The following is a 20,133-nucleotide window of genomic DNA, read 5'->3' as shown; positions in this document are numbered from 1 at the left end:
ACTGGATAGCACTGCATCTTGGAACACTCAAGGTAAGACTTGTAGGAAACACAGGCAAATTCCTTCTGGATTTATGTTCCCATAGAGAAAGATTAACCGGGATTACATTAAATGGAGCAACTCGAGCATTTCAGATAAACATTTTCTCAAACCTGGACGTCATGTCATCTAAAAGTTTCAAATTGACACACATTTGAACATGCATCCCACAGCAGTATCTGCACTGCAAAATTAAAATCCTGTTTTGGAATCACTGCAAACCCCACGGTCAGAAGAGGAAGCTAAAAATGGGAATGCAATCAGTGCCTGTGTGAAGGAGAAATTGTTTAAACTTAGTGTAATCTCTCTGCAGTTGTACTTGTTCAAAGTTCAATGAGGATATCTCCAGCACAAAGCATGGTCATGGTTCAGTGCAATGCACCCCAGTCTCCGCACAAATGAGGGGCAGGATCTCGTGAAACATGGAGGGGTCCAGTCTTTCACCCCCAAGCGCTGGACTGGTTTCCTTTCCATGATGGGGAAAAAGTTCTTTGCAGTTGGGGTTTAGGGTCTGTGGTTCTTGGCACCAAAACCATGTATACAGGAAGGTCAGCTTCTGTTAAGCTAGCAGGAATGCACATACGTGCACAAGCACGCAAACAGATGCATGTATTCAAGACAAGGACACAGGATAGAGCTGCAACATCAGAGTCAAGGACGCAGTCAGCCTACGAAAGAGGGAACGAGCGACGGCTGATGGTCAACCAGTCGCACATGCTCATTCGCTAGTAGCTAATATTTAAACGTAAAATCAAAGTATTGTTCTATGTAATTTATGTACCATAACAAAGCAGCAAATATACCGCACATTCGGGGGGAATGTTGCACAGGTGCACCTTGAATATCTCGCTTCTTCTTCTCAAGGCATGTGAGGATCGGTCCAGTCCTGTAAGCCACCTGCCAGATTTCCATTACTAGTGGAGTTCACCCCTTGACCCAAGGATGGAGGTGTCCTGTCCACAGGAAGGAGCTGCGTGCAGCCCAGTGCTTTGTTCAGCCAGAGCAGGAAGTCTTTGGGCAGTCAGCCCAGATGAGATAATGTTGATGGCCAAGGGGTGGGGGCGAACAGAAACATCCTTAGGCGATGCAAACGATGAATATATAGGAGACACCTTTCAAAAACCTGGTATCTGCACTCTCCCAGGCTCCTGCTGGAATACGTGAAAAGCCATGGGAAGCAGAGCAGTACGACAAGCGCTCACTAACTCTATTAGCCAATGTCACTGGATCTGATATTCTTTAAAAGCACCATGCAAAGCGACAGTGAGGATTTTAAATGACACTTGTTCAGTGTTCCTGCATACAAGAAGCTGCTGCAAGCAATAACATACTGTGGGTTCATCTGGAACTCCTATTTGCAGGCTTTGGAACCACTAAAAATCTGAAAAATGTCCCTGTTCTCCAAGCAAGGATCTACTGCTCTGTGTGTTAATATGCACATCTCGGGCCCTGTTTGAGTAGCCTCGTCTTACCTCAAGAGGCTGAGAACCAGGGAGGTTGGCCAGCTATTTTTAGTAGACAAACAATGCTCACATTGTGGCCATAGGTCTATTTTTTTGCACAGAGAGTGTGAGCAAAGAGATGGGGCTGAGAGCTCAGTTAAAACACAAAAAGGATCCACTGAACAGAACACTGAGAAATCCAAGAGGGGACAACACCAGCATCCTTAACCTTACTTAGCAACAATGTTCATGCTGGGTTTAACTAGAGAAACTCAAGCAAAACATGTTTAAAAACAAACAAGATATGTATAGCCAGTCAATAAAAAGACAGCCAACAATGAGAATGAAAAGGCAGCGGGTGGTTTTGATAAAAAAAAAATCATAGGCTCTGATTTCGCCTACCATCCATCCACCATCATTCCGCTATCACACGGTATGAATCAATGCTCAGTTGGGGGAAAGAGGGAGCTGTTTTAAACGGCCATGTGCTTCAATCTCCTCAGGACAGGCCGATGTAGCTGAAGAGCAGAGGCGCAAGGAAGGAGCAACTGAAGCCGACCGTACCGTAGACGATATAGCGGTAGGGAAGTTCTACTTCCATGTGCTGCCGAGCCGTGCGCACATCGTCGCTGCAGACACCAGACACACGGCATACCAGAGGGATAGTCAGCACCTTCATTACAGCCCGTATGAGCAACAGCACCATCAAACCCAGTAACAGACGCAGCAGGGACTTGGCCAGCAGGGCAGTGTCAATCATTGGTGGGGTGAAGGGCAGCTGCCACAAGGGCGGATCCGGCAGCAGACCCAGCCGGCGGTTGAGATGGAAGCCCAAGGCGATGCCAGCACCTGTGCCCAGGATCTGTGCTGTGTCACCTCGTGATGTGCTCCAGGTGTCCAGGGTAAAAGAGAAGAGCGCCAAGACCAAGTGCATGGAGATGATTGCCAGTGGGGCATAGCAGCAGGTCTGGTTGAAGGTGTCAACCATGTCAAGTGCTGGGTGGAACAGCACCAGGATCAAGACACTGTACAGGAACCCAGCGATGACATCCTGTAACAGGAAGACAAAAGAGAAAACTCTCAGTTCCCTTCCAGTTCCATACAGATGGTACATCACTGAAGGGCTACACCAGAATTCAGTTCTGTCCCATAATGCAGTGCCTCTCAAATGCTGAGGGGCCATTTTGAGGCTCTCTTTCCTGAGATGCAAAGGCCGTCAGGCTGCGGGTACAGTCAGCAGTTAGACCAGTCAATCCCAGCCATCTGCCACACTGTGGAGAAGGAGCCAGAGCCCTCTGTTAGGTGGGGGCAGTGCAGTGCTTTTCAAGAGGACAAGCTGGCAGAAAGGAAGCAGACAAACAGATCCACAGATCTCTCCAGTTCACACTCCAGCCTTCTCAGTCCTTGGACACCTGTTCTGCAGATGCTGCAAGTTTGACAGAACGGCTGTAATTTCTCAGGTGCACCCAGCTGATAAGTATGCACCTTTTAAGATGCACTTATCTGGAAAGTGTGCACAGGGGGTAGCCAAGTGGCATCATCTGTGAAAATTATCAAGCAGTTAACTAATGTAAAGTATCTTGAGACACTGACAAAGATTACAGAGGGGCACTGATAAACCAATTTTGATGCGTAAAAACCGCAGAGGCAGGCAGATTGTTCCGAACCTAAGGAACTGGCGAATAAAAATCCAGGGATTGCTCCTACAGCAATAAATCATTTGGTTTTCAGACAGATCGTACTCCTCAGCATTTGAATTAAAGAAGGTTTTCCACTGAATGATATCAGAAATTCAACACACGCTCTTGAAGGTAGTAATTTATTCAATAAGCCTTTATTCCGTTTTGCCTCAAGCCCTTCTATATAATTACCCCAGTGAAAACCACAGAGTGGAATGAGGCGGTTCACCTGCTGTGTGCAAAGGCAGCTTTTTATTAGCAAAAACATAGGAACAGAGAAATGGGTCATGAGGAATAACCAGCATTCACTTCATGAAACATTGCAACCAACCAAGAACGGGGTGGAGTGGGGGTCAATGGAGTAGAGCAACACACAGGACTGGACTACAGTGCTAGGTAGTGAGGGGAATGGCAACTGCGTTAAAGGAGTTATTAGCTGTGACCGTCAGGTTGCAGGTTCCAATCCCAGGAGGTGACTTGTCAGGATCTTAATAAGGCTGTGTTCGTAATTTGAGATAAAAGCAAGCGCTAAGGCCGAAAACAATAACCTAGTCAACCAGTCATTGTGGTACCAGTCATCTGAGACCCTCTGCAAAGTCTCTTCACATTGGTCAGCTACAGACAGGCAAGATGAGGGGTTCAGAATTTTGCCCTCAGGAGAGATACCATCCTGATTGCTTTTTATTCTTAGTTGTTTTACAAACCACATGGTCATAAACATTACAATTAGGTGATCCAGGTGTGTTAAACCAGGGCTGGAGCAAAAACTTGGAGGTGGCAGCTCTCCAGGAGCAGGACTGGACAGCACTGCTGTAAATCACCACCTCCCCATCCCCTGCACCCTGACATTTCTCAGTAACAGGAGTTTGTATTAGATTTTTACAGTTTTTAAAATAGATTTTAATAAATTAACAAAATATCAAGACACATCTAAAACAGGTTCTCAAACCCAGAACATATTGCAACTGAAGATATGGTTTTAATAGCTGGTTCAGGAACATGGTGACAGTCATTGCACATTCCCATAGTAACAGTACCCTCTCCCAACCCTACTAGGCTATTTGGACAGCATGCCACACTGGACGTTTTCTTTTGCGTGATAAACCCTGAGTCTTCCTGCATATTTGGAGCCTTTGCATCACATCAGGCAGATGCCCTCACTAAATAAATTCACCCAAGCTAAAGATACAGCATTTCACTAGGGTGGAGCACACTGACACAATGGCGAGGATCTACTGAAGGGAACAAAACCAAAAAGCAGAACCAAAAAAAAAAAAATAGTGTCAACATCCAGCGAGGGTGGGTGTTACCATGGCAACCGAGGTGGCAAGCTACAGGCCTGAGAGTGCATGATAGTCTGAGCAGCAAGTCACCACCTGATATAGACTACAGATAAAGAGGACATCAGGGTGAGAAAGGAAGCAGAGACAGATGAGGGATGCAACAGCCTTCTGATAAATCACTGCAGGTGGTTCTACCATTTATAACAGATGATGCACCTATAATACACCTTCAAGAGTGACAAGACAGCTGATTTTAACCTTATAATTTTGTTTGTAGAAGGACATCATGCAAATGACCTTAATCAGATTAACCAGTGTTACATGGCAAATATCTTCAGAAAATCAATGCCAGAAATGAGGAAAAACAAGTTGCAGAGAGTTATGACACAATTGCTTAACAACTTAAAAAAATAACTTTAAAAAAAAAGATATGGGCTAAGGAATATGTTCAAGATGGTTAAGCTGCTAAAGACTCTGCCTGTGTGTGTATTTTCAGAAGAATGTGAAGCCCACATTGTTTCACTGTTGGTTGTGAGAATTCATTTAGACAACACAAGTTCACCCGCCTTCATCATCCTGTTAAAGTTTTAAATGTCCTCATACACAACACACACGCTTGTCACAGCTAGACTTTAGACCTCTACACACACGCGAGCAGTGATTTCTGACCCGGGCCGGAGTCCAAACCTTGTGGCCACCTGTTTGTGTTGGTAGGTGAATGGGATTAATGACAAGCCACTATCTGGATCCCATGAGCAAGAAGCGTAGCTCACTGACCCAGGCACTGTGAAATTACTGCCAAGAGGAACTGCACTTCACACGGAATGCCCAACACAGAATCAGGTCACGATGACATCTAAACTATCCAGCTTGTACGCATTTGTGTAATTTCTGTCAAACAGAAAACTTGGATAAAAACTCCTGGGAGATACAGTGAAATGTGAACATTACACATTACTAAAGCTGCTGAGCTGACCTTTTCTACCACAAGTTTACAGGTCTATATCTATCAATTGTAAGTTAGAAAATATTAATTTTATTAAGAAAGAATCTCTCAATCTGCAATGTTCTAGCCAAAGTTCTCTGTTAAATCCACTTCCCACGTATAACGATGGAGGTGTAGTTGGAGACACAGAGGAGGTTTTAGACCTGAGCTTTAGTGCCTCAGCCACACTGCCAGTTAAAAAGGTGGAGAGAGATCCACCTAAAGGAAATCGCCATGGCAAAAAATCCTGACAACATGGGACATCACCCCCCAAAAGGAACAAGAGACAGCAGAGCTGTACTTCCAAGTCTGTTCTTTCAGTGTGTTCTTATGGTGACAATCATCTTCTGTGAATCAGAAGAATATTTATGGAAACTTAGCTTTGAAAGTCACAAATGTCCAGTGTTTACTCAGGCACATGTATGGCCAAACTCCAGTTGCTACACAAGATTTTTTTTGTTTTACTGCCTTCACAATTCTGTTATCAGACTATTATCTCAGGATCTTGGTGAGGCCACCAGTGGGAAGTTTTTACTTCTCTGTCAAGGTGCCATCCTGCTTTCCCTGGAAACAAGCAAAGAGCCCTATTTGTGCACATAACAGCCTTGCTTCTTTGACACACAGACATGCACAACAACCATTAAACACTGAAGAGCAAAGGAGGTCAACGACTTCCTGAACCCCTCCTCCAAGCCTTAATGACTTAACTGGAAGTGTAAATGACCTGCCTGGCAACTGGGAAGCGAATTAAGGTGCAGAAGTACTGCCAGCAATTGAATATCTGTAGTCAAAAAGGACTGTCGGAACACCGGCCATGGCTGCCACATGGCCCTGTGTCTTAACATGCCTGTAATTCGACACGGGCTAGGTGAGGCAGTGCTGACAAAAAGGCACTGGTTTATGCACTGTCGAGAACCGAGTGAAATTGGTTAGGCCTCAGCACAGAGGAAACACAGAGCTGATCTGTATCCTGAGGGCATGTGGGCTGGGGTCCATACTAACAGCATTATGTGTCATTAGCTCCACCATTAAGGGCTTAATGGAGGGGAATGGGAGTCACATCATGACCAGTCACATGGGTGGGGATAGGGAGGGTGGTTTTGAACCACCATAGAAGAGGGAGGTAGAAAGCTCCTGTGGCAAGGAGAGCAGTTATCAGATAAACTATGCTCATAATGGTAAAGTATCTGGAGAGGTTAGGCTCAGTGGCACAGCGAGTAGTGATGCTGTCTCACAGCGCCTGGGTGGTGTGAGAGAACACGGGTTCGATCCCCTCTCAGTCTGTGTGGAGTTTGCATGTTCTCCCCGTGTCTGTGTGGGTTTCCTCCGGGTGCTCCGGTTTCCTCCCACAGGCCAAAGACATGCTGTTCAGGTTCCCCATAGTGTGCGAGTGTCACGGAGTGAGTGTGCTTCACTGATGCATGGATGAGTAACCCCTTGTAAGTAGTGTATCTAGCAGTGTAGTCACCTTGGTGAATAAGGTGTGTGGGCTAGTAACACTATGTAAATTGTTTTAAATCGCTTTGGACAAAAGAGTCTGCTAAGTGAATAAATGTAAATGTAATCCTGAACCAGCTACTAATGCACCATGGCCCTAGTCCTGTGGAGCATTCTATAACGTCATCACCAAGGATTCAGCAGCCAAATGGTGGTGGAATGGAGGCAGTAATGCCTGTAGTTTCCCCATCCCAGACTGGTGCTTCAAGAGAAAGCATGCTCCAGTAACAGAAGATGTGGGCCCACTGGCCAAATCGCTAAAAAAGAGAGGGGCCTAACAACCAATGTCAGGTCTACTGCCTCACTGTCTAAGGTCATGATCTTCTTGGGGATCACCATACACACCAGCTCTGCAATTTTCAGCTGTCCAACCAACTATGTAACATCTGCTAAGTGACAATTCCAGGCTGCATGTAAGGAGAAAAAGAACACTCCACCCACACTGCTCTGGGGCTGCCTGACACACAGGCCAATTAAACGTGAGCTGAGCCACACAGCAGGGATTCTGCAGAACATCCTCCCTGGTCACTGTGTGCCTCCAGTGACGCACTCAGGAGCTTTAATTAGAAAGCTCACTCTTCACCTCCTTCCCTGGGAGAGCGGCTGGGAACACAAGCAACACCAGAGGTGCTTCACCAAACACGAGATCAAAATAATAAATCATTCTTCCCATGACAGAGCAAAGGTGTAGCATCACAGGCAAGAATGCAAACTGGGGTTCTGATGTGTACTGTTCGTGGAACCCAGTGAGTCTCTGACATGTTGGCTCTCCACAGCATACTCCAAACAAACACTGGCAGAGGTACAGGACCACTGTGTCCTCAGAGTCCCAGTATTCCTTCACAAAACCAGCAATTTAGACCACTGTTACAACACAGTCTTCCTCCATCTTACAAAGACAATGTGTTCCTCAAAAAGACCCTTTGTATGGTGAATTCCCATGAGTCAAAGACTTAAATACAATTAGTTTCAAAAGTTAAAAGTTGTTATGCATTCCTGACTCCCAACAGTGACACCCATTTCTGTTAAAATATCACCAAATTCCATTAAAACTGAACAATTACTTCAGTTAACTCAAATGGGCATATCTCAGCATATGAATACTTAAACCCAACAAATCAGGAAAAAAAGTCCACAGATAAACTACACAGAAATAAAGAGATGAAGTGGATAATGTCAGAAAATATTTCAAGTTAGGAGTTCAGCAGCTGTGTTGTGAATGTAAACACGGGATGTTGAGAACACTGGATGAAACAATGAGCCATGTTGTTTGGATGACCTCACGCTTTCCCTCTACTCAACAAACTGCACGATCCGCACCCTCTCTGTGCCTGTTGCCAAGAGGCAGCTGGTGATCAGCGGATACGGCTGTTGACTCTAGAGATAACAGAACCCCAACGGATAGATGGAGTCTAATAATGTCTGTGAAGGGCCTTTTCTCAGAAGTCTGCAAGAAGCCCATGGCAGCACTAAAATATTCAGATGGGGAGCATGAGTCCCTGCAGGTTTCCTCTATTTGAGCAGGAGGAGGAACCACAAGCTGCAGGGAACAAGGAGAGGAAGGCAACACACAGGCACAGAAACCCACACGAGTCACATGTCCCAGCCTGACAGAGAGAGAACAGGGAAGCTAGAGAGAATAAGATATTTAAAAAGAGAGGAGACTTGTGAAAGCCTCTTTCCCTCCCTCTCACTGCTGGGCCCAATCCCTCCCTTGCAGCTACTGGTCAGGATAAAACAAGTAATTTGTTCAGGCAGGTCCCATTGCTCTGACTATGTATGTGTGGTGCTTTGGTGTCAGGAGGTACACATCCAGAGGTTAGGCCCACAGATGGTGGCATTACTGCATCTTTGCAAAACTGTTACTAACAAATTGTTTGCGTGCAATCTTAGCTCCAGCGTTCCTCATTCACCCTTTAACCTGCTCTTCATAAATAAAGTCTTTGTTATAAACTCCAGTGAACATAGGTACTGGAGAAGAAAGTGGACTGCTAACAGCACTTGCTAGCTAAAGGTGGCTTGCGTGGTTAGGTTAACTATAGTTCAATACACAAAAGTCTTGGCCACAGTCAGCAAAAAATACAGAATTGCTTGAGGAACAGGACTTAGGAAGAGGGGTAAGGAGGGTCACAAGAGCATGAATCACAGATGCAGACTCACCAGAATGGAGTGCATTCCCATGTAGATGCGGCTGATACAGACCAGGACACACCAGCTCAATGCCATCACCACACCCATCATCATCGGGTACTGTGGATGCAGGAGAAGACAACTTTGTTAGCACCAGGCCCCTCACTCAGAAGCATCACATCCCTGAAGTCATCACACTACCTAACAAGTTATTTACTGCATGCTTTGTACCAGTGGACTACGGAACCCAGTCTTACCCTTACATTGAAGGCAACTTCAGAAGTCTAAAGAACTTCCACAGGCTTCCACTAATAGTTAGTCTGCAACTTGCATGTTTTTACCTTAAGGATGCCCAGAGATGCACACTAAACCACTAAAAAACTGCAGACAGGAGTTTACATTCATTAGACACTGAACAGGCAGAGAGAAAAGGGAAACGTGAATGCTGATGTTTAAACTCTCAGATTTTGCAATTTTTACCAACCACATTTACAGATTGAGAGGGAATATCAGGAAGTTTTGTTGAATTCTAGGATTCATATCTAATCCATAGCAACTGATTGTCCCCTCACGATGTGTAACTTTCCTCCAAAAAGCTCTCTTTAACATTAGCAACATGGTAAAACATCTGATGACCTGAAAGAGGCATAGTCTCACCGGCAGTTTAACAGTGTTCAGCATTTGTTTAAAACTGCTTGGCCATTTCTAAATCAGGTCAAATCTCAGCCAGTGATCAGATGAGATAAAGTTCATGTGCAGAGAATTATTCTGGACGAATGCAAACTAGCACTAATGTTTCCAGACATGCTGCACTCTTTTGGACACATAAGCAGAAATCCACACACACACAGACACATGACAGAAGCTAGTGACATAGTGGTTGGAGCCACCATGTTTCACTCGCAGGATCCAGGTTTAAGTCACAGCTTCTGCTCCAGGAGGGTTGATCAAGATACTTACCCTAAACGGCTCCAGTAAAAATAAATGCTGTTGTATAAATGAGTATATTGTTGCAAGGAGCTTAGCATACAAACCTTATAAGATGCTTTGAGAAAGCTAAATAAATCAGCAAAATTAATAAAGGTAAACAATAAGAATATAGCACGCATGTACCCACAACATGGCTGGGTTCTGACTCATTTCTTCCTATGGCCCAGGTTCATAGAATGTCTTCATTGAGGCCTGAACAGATTGCTCCTGACTTGCACAGTCTCAGTTCAGACACTATATCTGACTCCTGCCCAAATGGCACATTTCTCCCTTTCAATTAAACCGTCCCATTCCGCCCCTAGGTTAATGGAACAGATTGAAAGAGAGAGTAAGGAGGAGAAGCAAGAGAGAGCGGAACAGACAAGTGAGTGTGAATGTTTGCACTGACCTAGGAAGCCTTTTGTCCTCCCTCCTTACTGTGGTTTCAATGGTTGAAGCTCATCTTAAATTACTTCTTAGTTGCACATCCAAACCATCCCAATCCCTGTCCTCCTAGTCTGGAGAAGACAGCTGCTTCCTCCATCCTTCATGCAAGACCAAGAGTAGCTGATCCTGGGGACACGCTCAATGCAGCAGGAAGTGCTTGCTTCCGATGGGACCCCTGAGCCTGTTCCCTTCCACACAGAGACGATTTCACAGCTGAATTTGCTCCTTCTGTGGCTGAGCTCTACTCTCTGTAACAAGCAAAGCGTAATAAGGTGGCTCATCTAAGGCATTCTTGTCCCTGTAACACCCCAGACACAGTGACTACAGTTTATGCGTCAAAGTACCGTACAAGGAAGGGTCTCAACAAGCTGTTATTAAATACTTGCTTTGTAAGCACACCATTCAAACAGATTAACACAGTTTAAGTTTACAGTTACCCATTGATATAGCCAATTTATACACATGTACATTTGCTACTGCACATTCGCAGTTCACATTTTTTCAAACAGTACAAAACAGAGCCTTATCATAGATGTGAACCTGCAACAATCCCACCAGGCCCCAAAGCTCTGCAGGGGTCAAAGGCTGAAAGACTTGCAACCAGTGAAAGGAAATACTAGGGTCAGGGAAGAGGAAGGCTACCGTGTAATGTTACATGAAGCAATTATACTGCCAACCACCAACCACTGACTTCCTCGTAGATCTTTTGTCAGGGTCTTTGTGGAACACAGCCTGCAAGAGTCAGGGGAATGGTCACATGACCAGATCCCACATGGCATATACAGCAGTGCCAGCAAGGCGGACCCTGGCTCTGAGACAACAGCAAAACGATGTGGCCAAACACAGATAAGCAGTATGAGTAGGAAAAATAAATTAGCTGTAATTTCCCAACTTTGGACAGTAGAGCAGCTACAATGCAAAAGTCTCTTCTTGCCCCAGGCTCCTTCCCTCATTGCATCGTCAGCTGACTCAACATTCAAAAGAAGTGGAGCAGGTCATCTGTAGATCTATAGTTACAGCCCTACTGCAATCTGAAAATCAGCAGCTTTATGGGCAGCTTCAAGAGACTGATCTCTAAGGTCAAGTGACTTGACTCCCATCAACGGGCTGCCACATCTACTGGCCCACCCACATACTGTACAAGACAAGAACAACATGCTGTTTTCCCACCAGAATCAAAGAAACAAGTGCTCTCAGAAACCTGGCAATCTGGGCATCCGTTCTGCACAGGGAGAATCTGTACTGCTGACTTTATGAAAGCAAGCAAGAGAAACTCCCTCTCCAGCACTCCCAAGGCTCTTTACTTAACATACAACCCAAAAAACTAGACAGAGCACAACTCCTTGCATTGATGTGTTCTACTCTGTCTCGTACATGATGACGTACACACAGACACAAAAACACGCACACAGTGACGTGAGGCTGCACCAGAAGCCATCCCACATCACTGTGCACACTTTGATGGTGTACCACACTGGTGAAGGGAAACTCATGTTCCAGACTGTACAGTGGCAAGAAGATTCGCTCATCACAGAACTGCGTAATGTTTGAGTCACATGATCTGACCCAGTGTAGGACAGGCTGCAAACCCAAATGGGGCAACTGTGGGACCCTGAACAGAGACTGCCACCCTGGACCTCTGTCATTGTCCATACCCCCCAATTATGTACTGCTTTGGTTCACACCATTCTTAAGAAGTACACGCAGCAAAATCTTAAAACAATGAAAGACTTCAGATAAGTAAGAACAACAAACTATGGAACATATCCACAATTTTTACAAGTTTGCAGGAATATGCAATGGACAAGCAGTTGTTTATAATGGATAAATGGACAGATATTTACATGTTTAATTTTTGTGTTTTTTTCAACTTATGCATTGACCACCTGTCAGCATATTCTGGTCCAAAAGGTGACAACACAAATTAAAGAAATTATCCACATAACTAACAATTACCTATATCAACCATCAACTTATGTAACAATAAGAGATGGATGTAATTCACACCCATTTTGCTGACTTTACAGTCAACAAATTACATATTAGACTAACTCTAGAACATGTTGACATGGTGCATTCTTAAACATGTAACCTAAACTGAAGTTAAAATGTGGCAAACAAGGAAAGCTCAATGTTCTTCTGTGTAGATATGAAACTTTTTCTTAACCCAAAATCAATGATATTGTTATGCAGATATAAAATATTCTGTATATATATTTTGTTTAACGCAATTCAGTATATGCATACATTCTTAACTAATGGGTTGTGGATCAGAGGAGCTCATGACAACTTTTTGGTGTGACTAATCTATTACAAATCTAAACATTATTTCCATCTCTACGCTGCACCCAGTATTCCCAACTGCATAGTCTTTTAACCAAAGATAAGAACACAGAGGTAATATTTGTGCTGAGGAATGCTATTTTCACCCATATTTCTTGTTTAAGTAGGACCAGGAGAAAAGAGTAGGGACAATGTCAGCTTGTGTGAAAGACAGCAGAGATCTAGGAATAGCTACAGCTCCTTGTTATTGCTCAGGCCAAACCTTAGCTCTACCCCATAGAGCAGGAACACACAGTTGGGAAGCAGAAACTTCATTGTGATCACCGTAATTCTGTCTGGAGAGAAGTAAAAAAAAAAAAATTGCTTGGTGAATTCAGACTGCAAGGGACATAGAGCTATAAATAAGAAATAAGAGAAAAACAAGGAAGTGAGGAGCAACAATGACACGCACAGACCCCTGCTGTCTCTGGTGAACACGGGTTGTTGACTTAGAGGAAGTGCTTCAGGAAGAACGTGTGGGACAGCATCACACTAACCAAAAGCAACAGCAGAGTGAAATAAGACTTTCCCCTCAGTCCACTCCTGAAGATAGAGCAACATCTGTGTCTTGTTACTCAGAGTGGGGGGTTGGGGATTCAAAGCTTGGAGCACAACCTTGGGACCAACACCAGAAAGCTAGGCAAACCCATGGTGAGGGTGGGGGATGGAGACAGGAAGAAGCAGAAACCAAGCATAGTGGAGGCAAAGGAGTACCTGTTGTCTGTCTTGCTGACACTTTCCATTCTACAGGATTAGAAATGAAAGGAAGGAACCTGGGCATGACCAGTCAAGAATCTGGCTGCAGACACAGTCTGGTATCCTAGATGTTAGGAGAGTGTCATGTCTAGGCCCGACCCAAAGTGGATCCAGTTCTCAGAGGTCTTCCTAGTAAAATCAGTTATAAAGGGTTTAAACCAGGATGACACCACACTTAACTCACGCGCAGCCAAGACAGAGGCTTACCTTGGATCTTCTCAAAAGCAGAGCAAGAGAGACAGAGAAGGCACACACACACACAATCAATCTCCACAATCGCTTGTCCCAGATGGGCTCTGGCTCGCCGCAACCCCAACCCGGCAGCACAGGGCGCAAGGCTGGTGGGGGAGGGGACACATTCTAGACAGGACGCCAGTCTGCCACAAGGCACCCCAAGCAGGACTTGAACCCCAGGCCCACCCCGCTGCGCCACCCTATAGAAAAGGCACACAGTGTCTATTCCAGTGCAGCAGCTACCTCAGCACCATCACCGTGGTCCCTGATTATAGGTCCAACCGCCAGACCTTGTCCAGGAAAGTGTAATCAGCGTTCCTCAACAAAGGCGCTTCTCTGAAGCAGCCCAACACCTCATTCGCCATTCCTGGAAATTGCCCTTGCGGTATGATTTGGAATTCCTCCAAGCTGTTGAGGATAATGTGGCTGCTAAGTAAAAATTGAGGCTCATACACTATCCGGAGCTCTGGCCTTCTGGCTGGAATACTAAGTTGATATATACAGTGCAAATAAAGCAAGCTACTCACCTGTTAGACACTCCGTCACATATTATTCCTACTGAACAATAACATCTACGGAATTCCCTAACAAAAAACAATAACTCTTAGCTAAAGCCAAACATTGAAAACATGGTGTAGGCTGGTTTGTTTGAACACCCAAATGAATTTTGCGTGTGAGGTAGTACACTGTACAGCATGAGGTTTCACTGAGAAGACACTAGAGAGACACTGCATTTGCAGCAACCACATCAACTCTGGAAACTCCTCGGTGCCAGTGACTATTTTAATCTCTCTCTAAGGTCAGCCTGCAGACCACGGTAACCTTCAATGGAGTGCTCATTCTCTTGCAGTGCCAACAGCCACTGTTTATACTCCGTGACAGCCTGTCACGGGCACCTAACCCATTGCCCCATCGGCCAAAGAAATAAGCCGGAAACACAGTTTGCAGCATCACTGAACTAACAAATGAGCTAATGCACAGAGGACTCCGCAGAGAGCAAAGGACACGGCTTAGTGGACATCACAGTCCTCTGTTAATGTGCCTGAAAACTAGTTCTGCATGCTTACAGGCTTGAATTGTAGGTACGTGCAAATTGCCAGCTTTACTTTTAAATTAGAGACTTAGTGGACTCTTTCATACACAGAAACACACATAGTTTACTGCTACACAGAGCTCATGTATACAACTGAATGTTCAGTAGAGACATTCAGGCTGAGTGCTGCAATCAAAAGTTAACTGAAGAGTGCCTGCTGGGACAAGAACCAGCAACTTTTCAGTCACCATTCCAGGCAGGTCTTTCCATATTGCCGCCTGCAGTCCTTCACCGACTTCCTGCACTTCTAAATACGCAGATCCTGAAAATATCTACATTTACGTGCGTGCATTTAGCTGATGCTTCTCTCCAAAGCGACTTAAAACATTTAGCTAGCCAATGTGATTAGAACATGTACTAACACAGCTCTTGCTAAGCTACAATTGAGGCGGAACGCCCTTCCGAAGCCGACGTCCACGTGATCCGACCCACTGGCACTGCCATGCGGTCTCCGTGGCTCCGTGGAGTCTCTTTGAGCGGAGGCGCCGTTCAGGTGGGCTGCAAGTGGCCAGGTTACCTGCCAGCGGCCATAGGTGAGCAGGAAGAGAGAGAAGGGGATGGCGGTGCCCGACATGGCGTGCGTGGAGGGCATGCTGTACTCAGAGTTGTAGAACACCTCCAGCTTGACCACGGGCGGCGAGGCGGGCCTCGACCAACCCACCAAGTCCTTGGTGCACTGGCCCAAGTACATGACCCACACCCACACCAGGATGATCCGGCGGCCCACGAACGGGTCCACGTTCCAGATGAAGAAGGGGAAGAAGGTGATGTAGAAGAGCTCGTTGCCCAGCTCGGTGCCGAAGCTGAACAGGTAGTACAGCAGCTTGTTCTCGATGAGGAACTCTTGGCCCACGTCACCCGTGAGCGAGTTCCTGCGCCGGGGCTTCAGGGGGCTGCCGGGGGCCGGATCCGTCTCCGTCTCCGTCTCTCCGGCGCCACAGGTCCCGGCCGTGCCGTTCCGCACGCCGTTTTGACAGCGGCCCTCCTGTTTCGCTCTGCTCCCCGGGCCGGTGCGGAGCCTCCTCTCCACGTCGGAGCTCCCCGTGACGGCGCCGTTCTCCCCGTCCCCCCTGCAGCTCGGCGGCTCTCCTCCCCCGCACCGATTCCGGAGAAACGACCCCTTGACTCCGCACATCTGCTGGAACCTCGCGACATGGTGCGGGTCTTTGAGATGCTCGCAGAGCCTCGCAAACCGGCTTTTTAAACCACTTGCCATATTTTCTGAAGCCGCGAAGTCAAAGAAACATTCGTGGGGGGGCGGCGGGGGGGAAGAGAGTCCCACTCGAGCCGCACGAGCTTCTCAAGTTCAACTCCGACCGTGCATATGTGAAGCAGCGAGCGCTGAGGCCGTTTTACTTTAAGAGACTTTTCTGAGGCAATTTACCAGGCACGTGCATCACGGAAGAACGAGAAATGAAACACGGAACTCCTCGCTGGTCCTCAAGCCAGTTAAATGTGTTGTAAAAAATCTCCGAAATCCCAGAGCGACATGAAGAGAGATAAATCTTTCATCGGGGACGACAATCCACACACACCCCGCTCCGCTATCTGGTATCCGGGCACTGACAGCTCTGCGAGGAAAACCGAGGCGCGCACGTATAGATGACGCACTGGAAGCCCGCCAGGAATTAAGTTTCACTGCGCCTGCGTAGAACGAGTTTCCAGTCAAGAGCAGTGCTGAGTGGGGTAGAGGAACTTTAGTCACGCATAAACTATTTAGTGGGCGAATATGTCCGTATGGCGAAGGAAGTTGCAGATATTTCATGTCAAATTTCATATATTAAGATTTTACTGAAGACATCGAATACGTATGCGAGGTACTCTCCTAGGCTAACGCTGACAACTAGCTTAGCTAGTAGCTAGTCGTCTGTAGAACCTCGTAGAAAATAAATAAAATATATATTTTATTTATAAGCCTGCAAAGATTTACTCGTTTTCTGACATCAGAGCTGATATAGTTAGTTATCTTTAAAAATCGTTTCAAATGTTTTCTGTTACAAAAATAATAAAAACGTAGCACCTCCAAATTGAATTTTTGCTATATTGAAGCACAGTGTGGGCGGGGAAATGACTCCCCCTAGAGTTTAAACGTGGAAAAGCAGAATGGGTATTGAATGGGTACAGAATGTAGTGCTGTGCATCTATAGTATCTTGTGTTTTTCTACCTCATGATCAGATATAATACATCTCACACATGTCCAACTTAACACGTTCGTTTTGCGTTTTTTTCCAGGCTTCTGTCATTTTTCCCAGTAATAGGTTGAAGGGGGCGCAGTGGGTTTGGCCGTGCCCTGCTCTCTGGTGGGTGTGGGGTTCGAGTCCCGCTTGGGGTGCCTTGCGGTGGACTGGCGTCCCGTCCTGGGTGGGTCCCCTTCCCCTCCAGCCTTACGCTCTGTGTTGCCAGGTTGGGCTCCGATTCACCGCAACCCCGCTTGGGACAAGCAGCTTCAGCCAATGTGCGTGTGATAGGTTGAGAAAGTGCAGCGCACACAGTCCGGTCAATGGCGAACAGGCCCATTGAGTGCACCCCGAAGAACAAGAAAGCGCGCGCACGCACATTGTCTGAAACCGCTCATCCCAAGTGGGGTAGGGGCAAACCAGAGCCTAACCCGGCAACACAGGACGCGAGGCTGGAGGGGGAAGGGACGCACCCTGGACCGGAGAACAACAAAGCACCCGACTCAGTTCTTTTCAAATGTTTGAAGAATATAGGTTCCGCTCGCTACGAACATTTTGGAAGAAACAAACATTTCCAGGTGTATTTATTTGTTTATTTCAATTGCATTTTCCTCACCTTTCTGTTTTGTTAAGTTATTGTTAGTTACGTGTCGGAAATGACCTTTTCCGCAAAATGCACTGAAGACAGAGTGGAAAGAGGACAGGAGTGGAGGAGCCTCTTTATTCAACTCACTTCTGGTATTTCTTGCTGGAATCTCAAGCTCTTCAGTGTTCCTGATCAATGACCGAGATGAGGAACGTTGTATGTTTATAGGATGAAGCAGTCAGCATTCAACAGGAGTTTTTAGTTTCCTTTTAATGTAGTTCCAAGCTAATGTTAAAATTAACATTTTTGAAGTATTTACTATAGTTCTGTCCGTGATTTTTACATAACCGTACCTGCAAATAAATCAAGGGAAGTGGCGCAAAGTTGACAAACATAATGCCTGCTTGGGTGATTAATCGATTCAACGACATTGAATGGAAGGTTTTGGAGATTACGCATTTTTATCTTAAATAATCTTAAACAAGTCTTAAATGCAGCTTGAAGTTTGTAAAGTGTTACAGTGCAGTGTGGAGGTGTCACTTCCATAGTGTAGCCTCTCTCACGCCATAGGCTTCAGGGTTAGGCTATGGACACCACACACTGATAATGGATGGATGGAAGTATTATGGAATGTTTTTATTATAACCTCAACTGAGGTCTTTACAGAACCTAACTCGTCAATGAGTGGAGGGACATCTGTATTACTGAGCTTTTTTGGTGAAATTTAATTCTATTTTTTATAGAGTGATGTACAAGTCTCCAATGCACTAAAACAAATATAGACAACAATACACTAAGCCATCTGGCCAGAGAGGAGAAGAAACAAAAAAGCTCCCAGATTACAAGGAAGAGGAGAAATAAAAAACCTCAGTGTCTAAAGATGACTTTTAAGTAACACACAGACTGAGTTGCGAACAAACGTCTGGTTCCTCTTATATTCTCCTGAGTTTAGATCCCAGTGTACTTTGGACTGGTCTGGTAAACCAGTGTTTGTTTACTGATTATTTACACACAGACTATTTATGTGGAGTGTAATTAAAACATCTGTGTTTTTTGAAAGGAAATTAACACTATTTTATACACAAAGTCTTAGTTTTTGAAGCATGAAGTATATTACATATAATATATATGTAATATATTACAAGCTCCACAGCTCCAGATTTCTAGCACCTGTGCTGTTCTCATTATGTTTACGTATGGTACATTTTGGCTGGAGAGGTTGGTATACCGGACTTCATGTCGTTATTTTTGGGGTGGAAAATTTAAAGGCTGTAGTACGACCGAAATATTAAAAAGGACCTTAAATGTGACACATTCCACTTGCAGTTTTGCTTTCTCATTATAACACTAGGCCACTGGCGTTTATGTTCCCTGAATAACACACCGGGGCAATATGACGTTTGGTGTTTTATTTGATAGCAGTCGCCCTCAAAAAATAAGGCAGATTTTTGCTACTTCTCTAAAAAGTGACAAAATCATTTAGAGAACAATATTTCCCTTTCCATGAAAATATTTTACCACATGAAATGTTTTGTATACTTAACCTTACGTTCCAGAAATTAATTTTGATTTCACATGATCAATTTTTTAGCACTTGTAATTTTATGAATTTTCAGAAAATGAATTACCTTAAACTTTACTTAATATCAAAATAGAGAAGTGACATCTTGCTAAGACTGTACATCTGACAATATAAATGACATTAACATTTGTTCAGATATTTGAATAGAACATGATTTGAGTTTTAATTGAAAGATTCAATGCCTTTTCTGGACATGTCACAATAAAATCCTCCCGAACTACATCACCATGCTTACCCTAACATTCCGCAGACATACCTTGGAATATTCTCTCAGGACCAACACATTACAAAAGATAAGAGATAAACATGAACCAGGCAGCAAAGACCTCAGGGGTTTGGAATAGATGCATCAAGCCACCTGAGACAACTGGAATTATGTTGCTGGTGTTAAGACTAAAAGAAAGAGCTTTTAGTGAAAAGCTGAAGTGGCTTCCAAACCATCCAACTTTCACTTTCCAGCTGTTTAATCAGATTTCAAGAAAATACCAGAGTCCAAGACAAATGCCATTAGTATTAGACATCACACCCCAAGAATGAAACCCTCAGCCTTCATACAGGAGAACAGGTGTTCTGATCACATGGGAACTGGCACATGTGTAACTGGACAATTTTCAGTACATTTTCAAAAGAAATCTGTGGCCATATTTCAACAAACATTAGCTGGAAACAAATGTACTAACATTACAGCCACAAACTCTCCAGCTCAGTGCAACTGTGCACAAGCATTTCTACCAGCATCTAACCAAGAACACGGATGAAATACGCAATATGCTGATATATTGATAGAAAAGTAATTCATCAGTTAAAATTCATAATTAGCAAAATTCAAAAATCTTATGCTACTGCATATCTAGTAGCAAAAATTGACAAGTCTCTATCGAGCACTGTACAAAGGCATACAATAAGGGTGT

At 44.9% G+C, this 20,133-nt stretch overlaps 1 protein-coding gene across 1 annotated transcript; it reads right to left on the bottom strand.

Annotated features, from left to right (window-relative positions):
* Positions 1-1,776: 1,776 nt before the first annotated feature.
* sgpp1b (sphingosine-1-phosphate phosphatase 1b) lies at positions 1,777-16,480 on the bottom strand. The gene is made up of 3 exons (XM_018727388.2): positions 15,394-16,480; positions 9,086-9,175; positions 1,777-2,532 (listed from the first exon to the last, which is right to left on the bottom strand). The coding sequence occupies exons 1-3, from the start codon at positions 16,090-16,092 to the stop codon at positions 1,981-1,983; spliced, it is 1,341 nt and encodes a 446-aa protein (XP_018582904.2). The 5' UTR covers positions 16,093-16,480; the 3' UTR covers positions 1,777-1,980.
* Between the last annotated feature and the right edge of the window lie 3,653 nt (positions 16,481-20,133).

This window comes from Scleropages formosus, chromosome 15 (genome assembly GCF_900964775.1).
Source record: "Scleropages formosus chromosome 15, fSclFor1.1, whole genome shotgun sequence".
Lineage (NCBI taxonomy): Eukaryota > Metazoa > Chordata > Actinopteri > Osteoglossiformes > Osteoglossidae > Scleropages > Scleropages formosus.
The sequence above is the reverse complement of the archived record's forward strand: the minus strand, read 5'-3'. Positions and strand labels throughout refer to the sequence as shown.

Coding starts and splice junctions, on each gene's coding strand:
- sgpp1b (XM_018727388.2), bottom strand. CDS start 16,092: ATGGCAAGTGGTTTAAAAAGCCGGTTTGCGAGGCTCTGCGAGCATCTC. Junction 9,176..15,393: donor TCACCTATGGCCGCTGGCAG/GTAACCTGGCCA, acceptor CTGCATCCACAG/TACCCGATGATGATGGGTGT. Junction 2,533..9,085: donor TGGGAATGCACTCCATTCTG/GTGAGTCTGCAT, acceptor TTCCTGTTACAG/GATGTCATCGCTGGGTTCCT.